The sequence below is a fragment of the Tasmannia lanceolata genome, unplaced genomic scaffold (genome assembly GCF_043159265.1).
Source record: "Tasmannia lanceolata isolate RefF3 unplaced genomic scaffold, GAP_Taslan_0.1 ptg000003l, whole genome shotgun sequence".
NCBI classification, from domain to species: domain Eukaryota; kingdom Viridiplantae; phylum Streptophyta; class Magnoliopsida; order Canellales; family Winteraceae; genus Tasmannia; species Tasmannia lanceolata.
In genome coordinates this window covers 478,568-495,537 of record NW_027518680.1, presented here as the reverse complement: position 1 = coordinate 495,537, position 16,970 = coordinate 478,568, and the positions used below count along the sequence as shown (strand labels likewise).

General features: G+C 38.4%; 1 protein-coding gene across 2 annotated transcripts; it reads right to left on the bottom strand.

Moving 5' to 3' along the window:
- Positions 1-6,576: 6,576 nt before the first annotated feature.
- On the bottom strand, positions 6,577-16,723 carry UVR3 (DNA photolyase family protein). Of its 2 annotated transcripts, XM_077355177.1 has the most exons (14): positions 16,239-16,723; positions 15,987-16,058; positions 12,874-12,954; positions 12,530-12,700; positions 12,387-12,458; positions 12,007-12,093; positions 11,764-11,862; positions 11,603-11,686; positions 10,337-10,423; positions 10,096-10,167; positions 8,852-8,965; positions 8,647-8,734; positions 8,476-8,571; positions 6,577-6,973 (listed from the first exon to the last, which is right to left on the bottom strand). In XM_077355177.1, exons 1-14 carry the CDS (start codon positions 16,590-16,592, stop codon positions 6,795-6,797), a joined length of 1,656 nt encoding a protein of 551 aa, XP_077211292.1. In that variant the 5' UTR covers positions 16,593-16,723; the 3' UTR covers positions 6,577-6,794. The 2 variants fall into 2 exon arrangements, with proteins under 2 accessions (XP_077211292.1, XP_077211301.1); XM_077355186.1 differs by lacking the exon at positions 12,530-12,700.
- Positions 16,724-16,970: the final 247 nt, after the last annotated feature.

Genomic DNA, 16,970 nt, shown 5'->3' with positions numbered 1-16,970 from the left:
TGCCTTTGTTAAAAAGCATAAAGGAGGGGGTAGGATTAAAAATATGTGGGTTGAATGGGTGTCTTTTTATAATAAAAAGTGATGTGTAATTCTCATAGAATTTTGGGAAAAATTCAAATAATTCTCTCATTTTCTCCTCTCCTATATAGTATACTAGTAAAAAAAACCCATGCGATGCATGAGCCGACAAAGAACTGTACGGACCACATCATAGGTCGATCCAAACCGCCGACAAAGAACTGTACGGACCACATCATAGGTCGATCCAAACCGCCGACAAAGAACTGTACGGACCACGGCATAGGTCGATCGAAACCGTCCATGTGATGGAGCACAACATCAATAGGTTGTGCCCCAAAAATCATTTCCATAGGCTGATCCTAGCCCTCCAATCTATAGAGGTTTCCATAATATGTTGTTCCTCTTAAATCTGATGGTTAAGATCACCCTATAGATTTTTTTTATTAAAAAAGCATAAAAGATGGGGGTAGGATCGAAATTATGTGGCTTTAATGGGTGCCTTTGTTAAAAAGCATAAAGGAGGCAGTAGGATTGAAAATATGTGGGTTGGATGGGTGCCTTTGTTTGAAAAAGTAAAAAAAGTGATGTGTAATTCTCAAAGAATTTTCAAAAAATTCAAAAAATCCTTGCCTTTTCTTTCCTGCTGCCACCTTAGTAGTGAACAGTAAACCCCCCTCGAGGTTGGGGATATTTTATATTTATGTTGTTATTGGGTTCGTTTATATACCTTGATCAAGGAACTGCACATCAATTAGGCATGACTTATTTTTGTCACAATATAATTATATTAGTTCCCATGGTACAATGTTTCAGTATTTTGTTGACATGATGTGGGTAATTACGATCGTTCATTTAAGTTGCAAAAGTTTCAAGCAGACATGAAATGCAGAGAGAAAGAAGAGGTGGATGTTTATACTGACGTGATCACAATATGCTTTTTACATGTTAACCTCTTTCTTAAACATTTTATTGAACTGCTTATTTGTTTCTTGGTTTTTTTAACTTATAATCTATTATTTGTGGAATTTCTTTCATGTAAAATTTTCTGTTAACATTGGTGAATGTAAATATCATTTTATGGGCTTTTCAGTTATGTTTTGCTTTTAATACCTTTGGAAGCGTAGGACAGGTGGATCCATTATCTCCTTCAATTTGAACTATAGAACATCCTCAAATCATTAAATTCACATCAAAACATGACCAAATTCATTTTTTCCTTCAATTGCTCTTTATGAGAACTAAATTTTTTAAAAATTGATCCAAACCGTCCAATCAATCATTTCCATAGGCTGATCCAGCCCTCCAATCTATAGAGGTTTCCATAATAGGTTGTTCCTCTTAAATCTGATGGTAAAGATCACCCTTTAGATTTATTTATTAAAAACACATAAAGGAGGTAGGTAGGATAGAAATTATGTGGCTTTAATGGGTGCCTTTGTTAAAAAGTATAGAGGAGGGGGTAGGATTGAAAATATGTGGGTTGGATGGGTGCCTTTGTTTGAAAAAGTCAAAAAAAGTGAAGTGTAATTCTGAAAGAATTTTCAAATAATTAAAACAATTGTTGCCTTTTCTCTCCTCCTAAATATGATGGCTAAGATCACCCTATATATTTTTTTGCTCGACCTGATTTCCAATTCGGGGTGATTTTTCCCAACCCAACTCAATCCGATTTGCGAAAAAGCTTAACCCGACCCAACCCAAATTCAGGTTGAACCTGTCAGGTTGGGGTTGAACCCGACCCGCGTGGGAGCATCCAAGTAACAACGATGGTTTCAAATTATATAGATGATGGTTAAGATGACCCTATAGATTTTTTTACCCGACCTGATTTCCAATTCTGGTTGATTTTTCCCACCCCAACTCAACCCGATTTGCGAAAAAACTTAACCCGACCCGACTCAAATTCGGGTTGAACCCGACACGCGAGTGCTAATGTCCTCACTACTATATTTTATAATGGCATTGCTCACCGTATTTTGATGATCGCACTCCTCACTTTATTAAAATGTACGGTATGGCACGTACCATAGGATGATCCAAACCATCCATTAGATGGGCCACTGCCTACAGAGGTTGTGCCCCAAAAATAATTTTCATAGGTTGATACGAACCCTCCGATCTATAGAGGGTTATAGGTTGATCCAAACCGTCCATGGGATGTAACACAATATCAATCGGTTGTGCCCGTTAAATGATTTCCATAGGTTGATCAACCCGTCAGGTGCCTGGAATCGTTAATATTTTACAAGTGTCCTGCATGAGTAATATAAAGTACCTTTGTCGTCATTGTCATATGTCTTGGCCTCTTCTTGGTAGTTTTTTTTTCTGTAATTGTCATAGACAGGTACCATGTGTCGGTACTTTTTGTATGTAGATTACGATTTTATCCTTCTCATAGAGATAGATGTTAGATATCAACAAAGGGGTTAATGGTAAAAGAGTAATTGCTAACGTGTAAATCCCAGATAAAAAGGAACGACATTTCTTTTTCCTCCCTCTGCCACCTCAGCAGCTAACAGTAAACACCCCTCCCTCTTTATTATATTAGATTAAATTAGATTCCGTAATTGTCATAGACAGGTACCAGTGTCGGTACTTTTTGTATGTAGATTACGATTTTACCCTTCTCATAGAGATAGATGTTAGATATCAGCAAAGGGGTTAATGGTAAAAGCGTAATGCTGACGTGTAAATCCCATATAAAAAGGAACCAAATTTCTTTTTCCTCCCGCTGCCACCTCAGCAGCTAACAATAAACACCCCTCCCTCTTTATTATATATATATATATATATATATATATATATATATATATATATCTGTGTGTGTGTGTGTGAGCATTTCCTACACACTTGTGTAGGTAAGTTACCTACACACTACCTTAAAATACAGTGGGGGCCCACATTGTTTGGGTGATCCAAACCATTCATTTGAATGGTCCTCACATAGATAGGGTGTCCACAAAAAATCAGATCCATAGAATCATCCTAACCATTCAAACTATGGAGGCAAAAAATGGACTAATTTGTGAAGGTTTATACACGTCCATTTTACCTCCACAAATCGTAGGGTTGGAATGATCCTATGGATCTGATTTTTTGTGGACACCCTATCTATGTGAGGACCATTCAAATGAATTGTTTGGATCACCCAAACAATGTGGGCCCCCACTGTATTTTAAGGTAGTGTGTAGGTAACTTACCTACACAAGTGTGTAGGAAATGTTCTCTCTCTCTCTCTCTCTCTCTCTCTCTCTCTCTATATATATATATATATATATATATATATATAGGAAATGGTTTGTGTGCAGCTACATAGATAGCTTATCTGTGCATGACTGCCACAAACCATGGGGAGCCACATTTTTTGGGGGATCCAAAGCATTCATTTGGAAGGCCCCTTTTTAACTTCGACATTAACGTCAGCGTTAACAATTTACTTCTATTTTTCTTATTGTTGTCAAGGTTGCCTTCTATTTTTCTTCTTGTAGCAGAGAAATAAGAAATGTAAATGTAATTGAGGGATACCCACTAGCATAAAAATTAAAAAGTTTTGTGAAACTGATTTTTTTTTTTATACATCCTTAGGCTTATAGACGGTAAAAGTAGAAGATATTGGCTACAGCGACGTTGAGAAATGAACCTTTCGGAAAAATATCTGAACCCCACTTAATTCAAAACAAACCCTGGTTCCTACCCGTAGATTAATCATTCAACGTCGTAGATTAAGACTTTCTTGCCTTGATCAAGTTCGAAGGTGTGGGCCTCGAAATCAAAAAATATTAATCAAATTTCTTTTATGGACTCGCACTCATGTATCGCACCCATCTGCATTCCAGTCGCACCTTACCTTGTAGCCGTCGACTTCCGCCTCTACGGCAAAGATTATTCCTTATTTCTATTTTGCGGATGTCGAGGGGGTACATTTAATGCAGGTAGAAAAAGAAACGTTATTAGGAGGAAAAAGGTTAATTGTGATGTGTACTATTTGCAGAACAAGGAACGGCAAAATGATCTATATTTGGTCTGACACATGTCCTTTTGCCGTGTCAAGGCGTAAAGTTGAAAATAGACCGCCTTCAGAAAATAAACTAGCCACCTTTGCATTTCTCGAGATAAGCTCCTCACTATGCGCACGTGTCAGATTACGTACTCCTGCTAACCATCATTTTACAAGAGCGGTTACATAATCTTTGTTTTACTTTCATTTTTCATGCAGGGAGGAGACCAACACGTAATGCCACGTGAGTGGTGTATGTTAACCTTACATTGTACGGTTCTCCTTGGGGTCTTCGTCAGTTTTAGTTTTGCATGCGACACCCCTCACTCTAATCCTTATCTACAGTTGCAAACGCTATTCATTTCAAGCTGGCAATTTCCGTGTTGCTTCTAAAGCTTCTTTTATATTAAATCGGTGTGTGGGCCCGTCTCCTATCTCCACCTTACACGTGTCAGGAAATCTTGAGTGCTCACCCATTGAGCTTCTTCATGTTGAATTGCCAATCGCTTGTATCCATCAACAGATCTTAAATCTTAACCGTTCAATTTGGGGGTCAAAATGAAAACATTGATACGCAGTAGCCCATGTACAACTTTACATCGTGTTCGTTGATCTGGTTATGGGACCCGCACGGTCTAAGTCCCATTTCGAACGTACATCTCGACATCAAGAATAAGGCCTACATAAGATCAACATTTTAGCTTCAGTTGGGTAAATGACTTTGTCTTTGCTGGTTGGATCAAGGGAACCGATCAACGTTCTTGTGGGGCCCACAAAGCTTTCTTTGCCATCTCAGCCGTTGAGTTTGATTGTTTGATGGATGATCCTAGATCAATCTATTTGAGATCACGAGTTTCATCCCCCTCTTGACTGGTTCTTGTCTCCAAAAAAAAAAAAAAAAGGGTCAGAAGGCAAGAACTTTGACACGGCTGCTTTTATCTAATTGAACCTTTGACTCGGATTAGTCGACCTCGTGACTCGGAGGAGTTTCCAAATTGGAATTTTGACCTGAAAATTAGAGTCAAACGCAAGCCAAACCCCTTTTTTCCAGATGGTGAACGTTATAACACCTTAATATAGCTAAAGGTAGGTCCCACTGCTTTTTATTATACCGGGGGCATCTTTACTACAGGGGATATGCCATGCAACATTCATCATCACCAGTTAAATTAGGCACGCAACCCAATTGCAATTTGTTAAAGTACAAAAGATTAAAAACACCTTTCTCCAACAGCTTAAGTCACCTGGCATCAGAGTAAAGGTCCTGAGTTCAAAACTCTGAGACAACAAAATGCCAATGCCACTTGCAATGGCCAAACCCAAAAGAGGGGCCACACGTGCGTGGGAGTCTTAAAGTATAAAAGATTAAAAATGCCTTTATTGGAGTAAATTGTAGTTTCACACAATTTGCGGTTTGTAAGAAAAAAAAAAGGTGCAATCACCTGTAAACCACGCGCATCGGGTAAGCCCGGGGATTTGAACTCTCGTGAACAGGGAGCATACCCATTACTTTAAACCAAAGAGGCACACCCGTGTGTGTTGAACCTGCAATTTGATTGCACATAATTGCAATCCTTGAGCAATACTACAATAAAACAAGGGGAGTGATAAATCGGCTCCCCAAATTGATGAATCGACTCCCCATGTGCCTTTCTCTCTCCTCTAGTATAGAGAGAGAAAGAAGAGAGAGATAGACACATGGGGAGTCGATTTATCACTGCCCTAAAACAATGGTAATTTTGTAATTGTAATATTTTCCATTTACAAAGACTAAAAAACCATAGAAAATCACTAGCAATCATGAATTTTTTTTTCACTATAAACTAGCATCTCCAAGTGGTGAGAGAGAGGAGAAGAGCCGGTGAAGTGGCAAAAATCAGGATAAAAAAAACTCTATTCAAAATAGGCTCGACCTTTTTCCTTATTTTTAGCCACTTCTCACCCTCATCTCAACCATGCCCTCTCAAATCTCTCTTCTTCTCTCACCTGCCCTACCCCTCTCTCACCACTCAGAGACACTAATTTATCATGAAAAAAATCCAGGCTCCCAGACATGGCCTAAATTAAGGTAGAGTGTTGCTAGCAAAACTGGAATCCCGGTTGGAGAAAAAGAGGGGAGCCTATCTCGTGACACATGCCCAAGAATGTTGGGAACCAATGCACAATGGTGCCTATTGGATCATATCACAAGTTTCGAAAAATTTCCTGGGATTGCTAGCGTCCAACGTACGAGGCATTTCACGGATGGTCTGTTGCATGTCTTCATTCACGAGGTGGCTGGTCCGACATGCATCAGACCATCAGCAAAATGCATTTCTTGGATGGACGCAAGCAAATCCCAATTTTCATTTATGTGATGTAGCATCCTAGATCCGAATGTTGGGTGCCAATGTCCGATGGTTCCAATGTACTAAGGCATGCTTCATATTTTTTGGTCTATTCTTAGAGGGGTGTTTTTATAACATTTAAAAACCCTACTCAAAGTGCATGTTTGGGACCTAGGACATGTTGGACGGCCCGATTCAAAATAGATCATGACCTAGACTCAGAGAGTAGGATCCAAAAAGCACTCCCAAAAGTGGATCTCCGTAGATATCCCTAAACTTGATGTTTCATCATGCACAGATGAAACATGATGTGATCCCTAAACTTCTGATGTTGCTGCTACATTATCCCTTAAATAACAATAATCAGTTAATAGATATTATTCCTTTTCTTTTTTTTCAGGAGCAAAACCTTTTGAGAGAAGACACTCCATTCACGCTGAAAAAATGCATTATGGTAGCTTCTGTTTTTGGCTACGAATCTCGGAATTTCGGTTCACATCTTCCTCCAATTTTCTCTTCAAGCTTTTCAAATCCTCTTCACTCACCAAACCGTCCTTCACACGATTCAATCCATATGCCTCCCCCATTTTCCTCCTACATTCCTTACTTGCTGGATCATGCTGAACCACTGAAACAATAGATGAAAATAAAATGAGAAAGAAATCTACAAATTTGAGAGAATGAGTTATGGCAAAATAAATCAGAATTCTATCATTCAATATCAACCTTTTGTTACTACATCTTATTCAATGGGGCAGTAACGAAGCCACATTGAGTGACTAAATCAGTCTCAAACTCCTGACAACCATATGCCTTTCTTTCTCTGGGGTAGTCTCTCTTTCTATGTAAAATGAGCGTAAAGCAAATTTTCCGACCATTTTTAAAGGAAATATTTGCGTAAAATTTGTTTTACCCCATTTTGTGTCGAAAGAAACAGAGCTTCAGTAAATTTTACTACTTAAAAGTTAAAACTATAACTCTTCTTTTCTTTTTATTTTTGCAAAATTGGATCTTTATAAATCAGTTTCTATGGGAATCAGATCACGTTTGGGGTTTGAATTGTATTTACTGATACTAAATTAAGCAGTAGTAAATTTTATATTATTGTATTCATTAAATTGAAAATTAAAATACTACCAATATACTATAAAATACTACTCATTTACATGAACATTATTTATTATTCGATCCTTTGTGGTTCTGAGTCTAGGGAGGATCGGAGACTGAGGGGCAGGCTTGGCCGGAGAATGGGCAAGTTGACATGGTGACAGTGGCATGGAAAAAGGTGTTGAGTTGAGACCAGAAACACTTTGAAAGAGCGATAGAGGGGAGAGGACTAGACATGACCTTGGTGATTGAGCTTGCAACAAATGCAACTTCAAGAGATGCACAGCTTGCAGGAGATGTGGGAAGTGTTGCAGTTGGGCGGGCAAAGAGGTCACAGGTTAGAGAGGTTTAGGGCCATAGAGAGGTACCAATAGATCATCGTTGACCCCATCGGCAATGGAAGGAATGGTTCGAGAGAGGCGGAGGCCTCATAGGGTGGAGTTTCTTACCAGGAAGACGTATCCAAGGGAAATCTGACAGAAGGAGGGAAATCTCCAAGTGATGAGGGTAGTAGGCCGCTCCTGGTGCATACAATGGAGACGAATGATGTAGTTTAGCCTTAGGATTAGCTTGTTTATGTAGGATATGTTTGTTTTATTTCACTGCACGTTATTTCAGTTATTTTGTTATATTTGATTGGACCAAGGTACGAGGGATGTCCACATCGCTACCCATGGCCGACTACCCTTACCTCTCCACACATATCCCATCAGTTGTGACCGTAAACCCATTACCTAATCCTACTGAAGACCCATGGCCTACATGACCCACTTACAAACCAGAAATCCTCCCCGCTTAAAATATTATTAGTCATTATTGAAATAAAATGCATATAATTTCTCTATAGAGTTTTTATTCATTTTGATGTCCTAAGCAAAGATTCAATGTTGCCTGACACATGAAAGAAACTGGCATTGGTTATTCCTCTGTCTCTTTCCCAGTCCCTTTTCAAAACGCACTATTCCTGTATGTGTGCAGGTTAAAACACAAAGAAATAACTACAGTCATTTTGACATTACTAACCTGGTTTCGGATAATCTTTCCCGATTATGCAGTTTGCTTTGGTTTGAATGCTTAGCGGTGCACTCCATGGCTCATATATATACTCCTTTGGCATATCTGATTATTGCTGGCAGGGTAACATGATTGTGGAAAATAATCCAATGGAAAAGGCTCAAAAGAATTGTAACATACCTTTCAGTACTGGGAGAAAATGTCGAATATAATTTCCATTGGGATCGTACTTCTTCCCAAAAGAGGTCGGGGAATAGATACGATTATACTGATTAGGAAGGTGAGAACAAGACCGAAGAATGTCATCTTTCTAGTCATTGATTGAAAGCTGAAAAAATATCAAACTTATCTTTCGGTGAATTGATGGAAAAGTAATAATACAAACCTGGTAGAAAAATGATGAACAAGAGAGCCACAGCCAATTGCCATTGTTTATGGCCCAATCCGAATCCACCAGCAGTCTCTCGAAAACATCCCTCCCCCTCTCCCAATGAATAAACTGCCATCGATAAGATGTAGTGATGATTAATTTCTTGCATCGGAGTATAGGACAGATTCAATTGAAATTCCATAGAAAATTGTTTCCGATGCAAATTTAATCTTGATAAAATCTGTACATGAATCGTTTGACACACAAAATTAGACTTTCATGTCGCTAATGGATTTAGCATTAGTTTTATCTCATGAGTTGACGGAAGTGTAATAAAATTGTAGTTAAAATGTATTTAACTCTTTTCAGTTGCCAGTTCTTATGGATTTCTATACCTTTTTATATATATATATATATATATATATATATATATATATGCCATGGGATGCTATAAATTAATTAACCCTCGATGTGGAATGTTAATATAAAGTTGGTTTGCCCATGTCTTAGCCTCCAGTATTTTCTAGTGTTTATTAATTTCTCTAAATTTATCTAAAAGATTTTAGAATTCGATTCAAGTTAAACCTCTTATTATTTACAATCTGATTGAGCTTTCATAACATTGGCTAGAACCGTCAAAGCAGAACCCAGCAGTCATTGCATTCCTTCACATGCTCCAATTAATTCGGATTAGACTAAGCCAAAACAAAATGGGTTTTCCGTCTCCAAAGAACAAGAACACTTGTATGATGGAAAGACTTCAGTTAGGATTGGACAGTCTCCCAGACAGCTCTACCTAAAGAGTGAATTAGCTTCTTGGTCTTCAACATCTAGACATGCCACTGGAATATATTAATCATACCATCATTTGATTTACAAAAAGTAGCAGATTCATCTGAAGTTGCTAATGGGTAAAGACAAAAAAATCTAAGATCAAAACTCCAGTATTATATTTCCTGACTTTCTTAATGACCAATTGTGGAAGATAATAGAATGAATTTCCAGTGGACTACTTTGAAAATTATTAAGCAATGTGGATTAGTACTATGCTTTTTCCTTGCACTTAATTCTAGTTTTAAGAAAGATTCTTGGACTAGTACGATGTTTTTTCCTTGCACTTATTTCAGCTGATCCAAGAACATTCTTTCTTAAAACTAGAACATCAGACTTATGAAAAAATATACGCTGATGAAAATAACCCAATAATAAATCAAGTGTTACAAGAGAAGAGATGATACATAAGATTCCCAAGAACATACCAGGTCACCACGGGTGAGAAAACATGCAACTGAATGCCGTGCGAGATGGTGCATCCATCCCCATGTTCGGAGCTACCATAGAAAATATAGGGCAGCTTCAGATATCTGCTTGATACTAGGCAACGGGTTCATTGAAATATTCAAAGAAAATTATAGCTGCTTTAGGACACCCTCTATTGGAATAATTACCAGAAATCCATAGATATTCAATACCAGAAAATATTTAACAAAGTCAACAAACCTGGATCATGATGGCATCAATCCAAGGGTATCCTGTCCGACCCTCTCTCCAGGCCACAAGCAAGTCGTCGTCGTCATTCCAAGGTATCTACAGTTCCATGTGATTTTCAGTTACTCATTAGCATTAAGGTTATCTTGAAAATTAATTAAGAAAACAACTACAAGGAAAATTGGAAAAAAAGGTAAAAGGAAAGTTTTAAGTCTACTTTTTTAGTAATTTTTTTCTTTTGGAGTAGCAACGTTACATGGAAATGAGCCAAGAGAAAAAATGAAATGTGCCAAATGTGCAACAGTGCAACACAACTTATCCTGCAAAGCTGTATCAACTAGTGATTCAAAACTCAGAATCGGACAAGAACTCGAGCAATATAAAAAGGAGACGACTCAGGTGAATCGATGGTTGTTGCAGTCAAATTCTCATTAACTCAGACGATTCAGAGGAGTTTTGATGAATTGGTTACGAAAAAATAGAACCCGGAAAATAACTTTGGCCAAGGTATAAGGGAGGGGAGAATCAATGATTGACTCGGGGAGTTTTTAAAAGTGGGATAAAAAAAGTACTCGAGTTATGACCACGTCACCCGAGTACTTGACTGTGTCGTTGCGAGTCGACCAAGAGACCGGGTGGAACATGCAATAGTTGAAGGAGACTCTCTAAATGTCATCAGGTGGCTTAAAAGATCTAAAAAGCCCCCAGGCATTTTGATCGTTATTTTGATGAAATGTATGATTGCATGGCCGTACTCATCGACGTTTCAGCATGTGCGCCGTTCGGCCAATTCAGTGGCCGACCGTTTAGCTCGAGGAGTCTCTAAAGATTCCCTAGCACTATTTGACTCCCTTCCTACTGGAATCCCTTCTTTAGTTTTGTTCCTTAGCTCTCTATTTTGCTTTTATCGCCTTTGTATTTTGACCATCTCGGTCGTCTTCTTTTCTTTAATGAAATTTGCTATCATTTAAAAAAAAAGGATTTGCTAGAGACCATCGCAGAGGCATTTCCCGGGCCAGCTGTTGCATGAGAGAGCAGCCACATCGGCTCAGATTTTGTCTGATTCATTTAATTCATCTGAGGTGGCTGCTTTCTCATGTAACAGCCCGCCCGCTCGTGAAATGCCTTCTGGGATGGTCCTTAGCAAATCTATATTATAATTATACCATCCCAATTAATCACATGATTCACAAAACAGATAGCGGGCAAAAAGAAGCCGAGTTAATTATATTCTATTTCATGCGACGGAATCAGATGAATGACATCACAGATAATTACCTGTTTGCATATTCTATTCCCCTTCATCTGATCAAAGTTAGGAGTGCCAAAAGCCACAGTGTAGAAAAATTCCCGCCATAGCAACTATCAAGACATAAAAGTTCTCATGGTTAGCGTGTTTCGGGTAATAGCCAAGATTATGGAACTGATGGAGGACTGACCTGTCCAACAAGTGAAACTGGGGGTGAGGTATGCTTTTTGACCTTCTTATAAACATCGTTAACGCATTTGTAAAAATACCTTGAAGAAAGGCAACCAAACTGTGAAAAAGCAACAACAAAAATTACAAGTATCAGGAAGAGAAACCCTATAGGTCTCCAGTCTGCCAGTAGCAACCTAGAGATGGATCGATTGAAAGAGGGAAGGTTTCAGCCCTAATCTAGATCCTGACAGTTTCAACTCACTTTCAAATATGGTGACAATATGGTTGTTGCTGGCTTTAGAAATGCAGATGGATCACCCTTTGGTTTCTCAAAGTTTGCTACCCATTCCTGCAGCATTTAGAATTGAGTAAAAATAACCATTAAGAGATTACAATGACCAAATTGAGCGTTTATCTTAAAATCGGGTCGGGTTTGGGTTGATTCCAATTCATCACTAACAATAACCTTAAACTGAATTAGAATTTGGACTCATCTGTTTAAGAGCCAGTCAACTCTCATACACCCATCAATGAGAATAAATATTAACTTCAAATAGAGATTAAGTGGAGGGCAGCATAACTTCTCTGAATAGTGAGTTCAAGAAAAGTTCATAAAAAACCAATAAAAGAAAAGTAACATACCTTATCATCTAGTGACTGTTTCAACCTCTTCAATGCTTCTGATTCACCTCCTCGAAAAGGAGAAAACTCTTCCTGAAGGAAAAACCTTATAAAGAATTCAAATAAAAGGCATCACTTTATCAAAAATAGTGAAAGCTGTAAACCTCTTTGATGTCTCCATAGCCAAGTTCTTTGATTGTTGGTACACTTAACAACCCATAATCTCCAACACTCCCAACAGGAGGTAGCCGACAAAGTGTCCATGCAAGTGGGGGCAAGGGTTGACCCACAAGCTTTACAAATGATTGATAACTCAATGGTGTCTTTCCCCCATTCTTTTGGATGATAGTTGTTGCAACAGGACATTATTTACAAAGAATTAGTTGATAACTCATACCAAAAAAGCTAATAACCGCTCTATAGGAAGTAAGATTTTACTTTGGTATCAGTGTTATCAAAAGATAAGTTTGCAGGTGTTGCTGAAGAGCAGGTAATAGGACAAGCCTACCTTTTGTATGACATCTGCAGGATTGAAGAGAGTGTGGGTCACAGGAGAAAACACCTCAATTCCAGATAGCGAGGCAAAATCCTATCATAAGCAATAACTTTATTAAACATAGTTTTGTAAGAAAGGAATAATATTTTTCATTTTTCTTCTCCTTTGTATTGTTTAGATCTTCTCGATCACAAGGGTTCTCACCGTCTTTCTCTTATATATTAATTCAATTCTCTGCCATTCAACAAAAGAAAAGAAAAGGAATCATATTGCAACTAAAATTCGGTGGGAATAAGTATTGATGTAGTTAATAATCTTGAAAAAATAACAGCCTGTCTCACAATTAGGTACTTAGCAAGTGGCGCCTTTGCTGGAAAATCATGATGGAAATAAAGTACAAGAAAGAAATTATCAAAACTTATAAGGTAACTGTTTGTTTCAATTGAAGTCAAGAATGTCTATTTTTGCAACCAAAACAAGACATTGATACAACAAATCAAGAAAACACGGAAGCCTAAGAGAGGGAATGTTTTCCAAAAGAACATCAATAATGGGAAAGCAGCAAGTTCTGCATATTTCAAGAAAGAAAGATTACGATGAAAAAAGGAGATGAGAAGTCCTCAATGAAAAGAAAAAAGACAGGAAAGAAGAAAGGGAAGAAGCCTTCTATATGAGCAACAAAGCTAAAATACTCAAAGCCTTCCAATCAACATTTTCCACGGAAGACCATCCTGACATCCCATTAGGACTTTGTAAAATGTGAGCGAAATATAGGGAAAGTTCTCTATTCAAGTCAATGATATCTGTGATTGAGTGTAATCTCCGAGGGCATAGTCTTCCCCTCGATGCCCACACTATAATTGAAGAATCACCATCAACCCAAAGACAACAGGAGAGGGTCCTCCTTAAAAAGACAAAGCCCCTCAAGCAAAGGAGGAACTTCTGTGCTTAGTTGAGTTGACGGTACCAATAGGACTAGAGAAAACTTTTTATCAAATTTTTCCTAAATCATCTCTAAGCAAGACTAGGACTACCCAGTGAACTTCTGTCAATTTTCTGCCTAAGCAAGTTTGGAGGAGAAACCAACCATTTTGCAAAAATGCTACCCTCATAAGGATGACTCCACACAATGTCCTCACTGTTTTTTAGAATATTTCACACTAAAAGGCCCAATTGACAATGAAAATCTTAATCACCAAGATATGAGATATAGTCCACACACACACTATGCCACTGAGTCCATAAACCGTATAAGACAGCAAATATCATAATCCTCCAAAAGATCTTGCCTTAGTTTATGAAGGATCAAGACAGGACAGGTCCACAAGCATTGCCGGCCTTATTTGGGTGTTTTCAAAGAAAATTAACAATCAGAGGAAACAGAAATCTCTGATTGGGCCTATTGCTCAATTGGTTGAGGCTTTGTAACTCAACCTTGAGGTCGTAGGTTCCATCCCGCTTACCTACCGCACACGCGCCAAACAAAAATCTGAAATGGATTAACAACTTTAAATCGACAAGGATCACACCCATACGACATCACAAGCAATAAAAGAGATGGATAGTAAATCCCTAACTGGATTGTCATAGTTACCTGCCTCTGGTTTTTAAAGATACACACTTTTCACCAATGGCAAAAAAAAATGTTGGTAAAATCTCCATATTCACAAGAAAGGGGATGCAGACTAGAGAATAAGTGACAAAGTGAGGACCACACAATTTGGAACCATAAGCCAGATGCACTTGATGCTCTTGAGGCTCTTTGTATTTTGCTTGTTTTATAAATAAATGGTCAACTGGGGAAAAACAACAACATTGTTTGTTTTCTATAAACAGGAAGGCCGATTGAGCAGCATTTAAGTAGCACAAAACCTTATTGATGGGGTGTGCATACTGCACCCTATACTCTAGTTTGAGTAACTTTGACCTTTCCCGCATCAGTTATAACGAAAAAATCCTTTCACAATGTTGGGTTGATACTGGTTCTTCAAAGATGAACTCTAAATGAGACTCAATAAAAAGATATATGCAAAAATGGATCGGGCTGCCAACCAATTTTGTTGTACACTAGAAAAGTTAATTAGAGATTTCAGATGAAAGCATGTTTCTTCTTTGTGGAAAATGGATGCAGCTCTAATAAGATGTTTTGACATTTTAGTCTTTGGGGTTTATCTCATTCATACCAGAGCTAATTCCACCAATGGGTTAGCAAACTCAGAGGTTTGTACATGCTTCTATATGGTGACCAATTGTACAGAAAGCACTTTGTGTATGTTTTCAAGATTTTAACTATACTTCAATGAATTCATAATCGGTCAAGGAAAAGAACATGTTTTGTTTCCAAGGTAATCCTAAAAATTTAAGAAGCTAAAATTATCTAATCAATAGAAGAGAAAGAACCAAGCATTATATCGGAAAAATACAAAGAAAGAATGAAAGTACATACCCCAGATAAGGGAAAATAGATAGAATAAAAGATTTGAATAGACTAAAATACCAAAAGGAGGTATTATATACTCAACTGACTACAATAAAAGGATTGAAAGGAGTAAAATACCAAAAAGGGGTATGATATACTCAACAGACCCTTAAAACTAGCACAAAGAGGTTGTGGACGGATTTTAGAATGACATAGCTCATACTTTGGGGTAATTTTAATATAAGCTCACATTAGAAAACGAGAATAGAAGCCTTGTAGGGCCCTTTATGGTGGATCTAGTCCCAAATGATCTCAATCTTGGTTCATTCTATGTGTACCCACTTGAGATTCATAAGATGGGGAGCGTGTTGTTGTAAAGCTATCTAGGCTTCCCAGGGGCTACATAGGGGTCATGCAGGTATGCCACAATTATAGGCTGATGTACTATGCTTGAGTACAAAACAACAGGAGTTCAAAAACATAAGAAATGGATTGGTCAAAGTTTTAATCGTTTACTGTAAAGTGTATTATATTACCAAAACAGTTACATGTTGAACACAATGAATGAATGAAGAAGAAACCAGAATTAGTCGTTGTAGAGGTAATCAATGCGTAGAGAGAGTAGCAAAATTTAACATAGGAAATTTGGCGAGAAGATAAAAAGAGTTGTTGTGATATTTCTCAATAAAAATAAACAAGAACTGACCTTGACTTGTTGATCTCGAACTTGCGAATATGGGTCTGTGTCGTATTCAAAGCACAGCTTTCCAATATTCCACTACAAGCAATGAACACAAACTTAAAAGCATATATGTCTCACTCAAGTGCATGCTTTACAATATGAATTATTTCCATAGAAGAGAAAAGTAAAGGGGAAGAATAGATTCTATTCCAACACAAGTAGTGAGGAAGGATGATGTTAAAAGTCATATTAATTCATCCAGAAAGCGTTTCTCACTTGTTTCAAGAGCCGAACTAAGATTTGGACGGGATCTCCTCTGAAGAGGAGCAAGCGAGATCCAAGCTTTTTCAGACTTGAATCGAGATCGATGAGGCTCTCGAGCAAGAACTGGATCCGATTCAAACCGGAACGAGCAGATCCGGGAGAGAATGCAGATGGATCTGGCGCGAGAAAGTGCGGATCGAGGACGAAGAGCGGGTAGAGGTGATTGGAGTCCTTGCAGGCATATTCAAGGGCGGGATTGTCGTGGATTCGGAGGCCTTTGCGGAACCAAATGAGGGAATTCGATCTCCCCATGGATGGAAGGGATTGCAGAGAGGCGAAAGAGAGGAAAGAAGAGTTATTTCTCATGCGAGCGAAAGGGATTTGCAGGAACCTTCTATCTAATTATCTGCTGCATTATCTTCCTCTCCTCTTTCTGTTTTTTCCCGCTCCAACCCAGGGGTTTCTCTATGATGCGCCTCTGTGGGAATAGTCGTTGCTTCGGTTGATTCCACGTGTCGTCTAGTTGAGTGAAGAAGGGAGACATGGGCTTGCTTCCACGTCTCTCCGCTTGTCGGTATTAGGATAAGGGTGCAACTCGGTTCGGGTCGGGTCGGGTCGGGTCGGGTTAAAGCCAACCCCAACCCAAACCCAACCCAAATCTCTAAATCGTCAACCGGACCCAACCCGACCGACCTAACTCTCAATCCGATGAAGGCTAACCCGACCCAACCTGAACAATTAATA

Bases quoted from the DNA above. Each gene is read 5' to 3' on its own strand.
- UVR3 (XM_077355177.1), bottom strand. From the start codon at position 16,592: ATGAGAAATAACTCTTCTTTCCTCTCTTTCGCCTCTCTGCAATCCCTT. The intron at 12,955-15,986 runs GTCAGTTCTTGT...TGCTTATGATAG, and splicing joins TTCGAGATCAACAAGTCAAG to GATTTTGCCTCGCTATCTGG. The intron at 8,966-10,095 runs GTATGTTCTTGG...TATCGATGGCAG, and splicing joins TTCTCACCCGTGGTGACCTG to TTTATTCATTGGGAGAGGGG.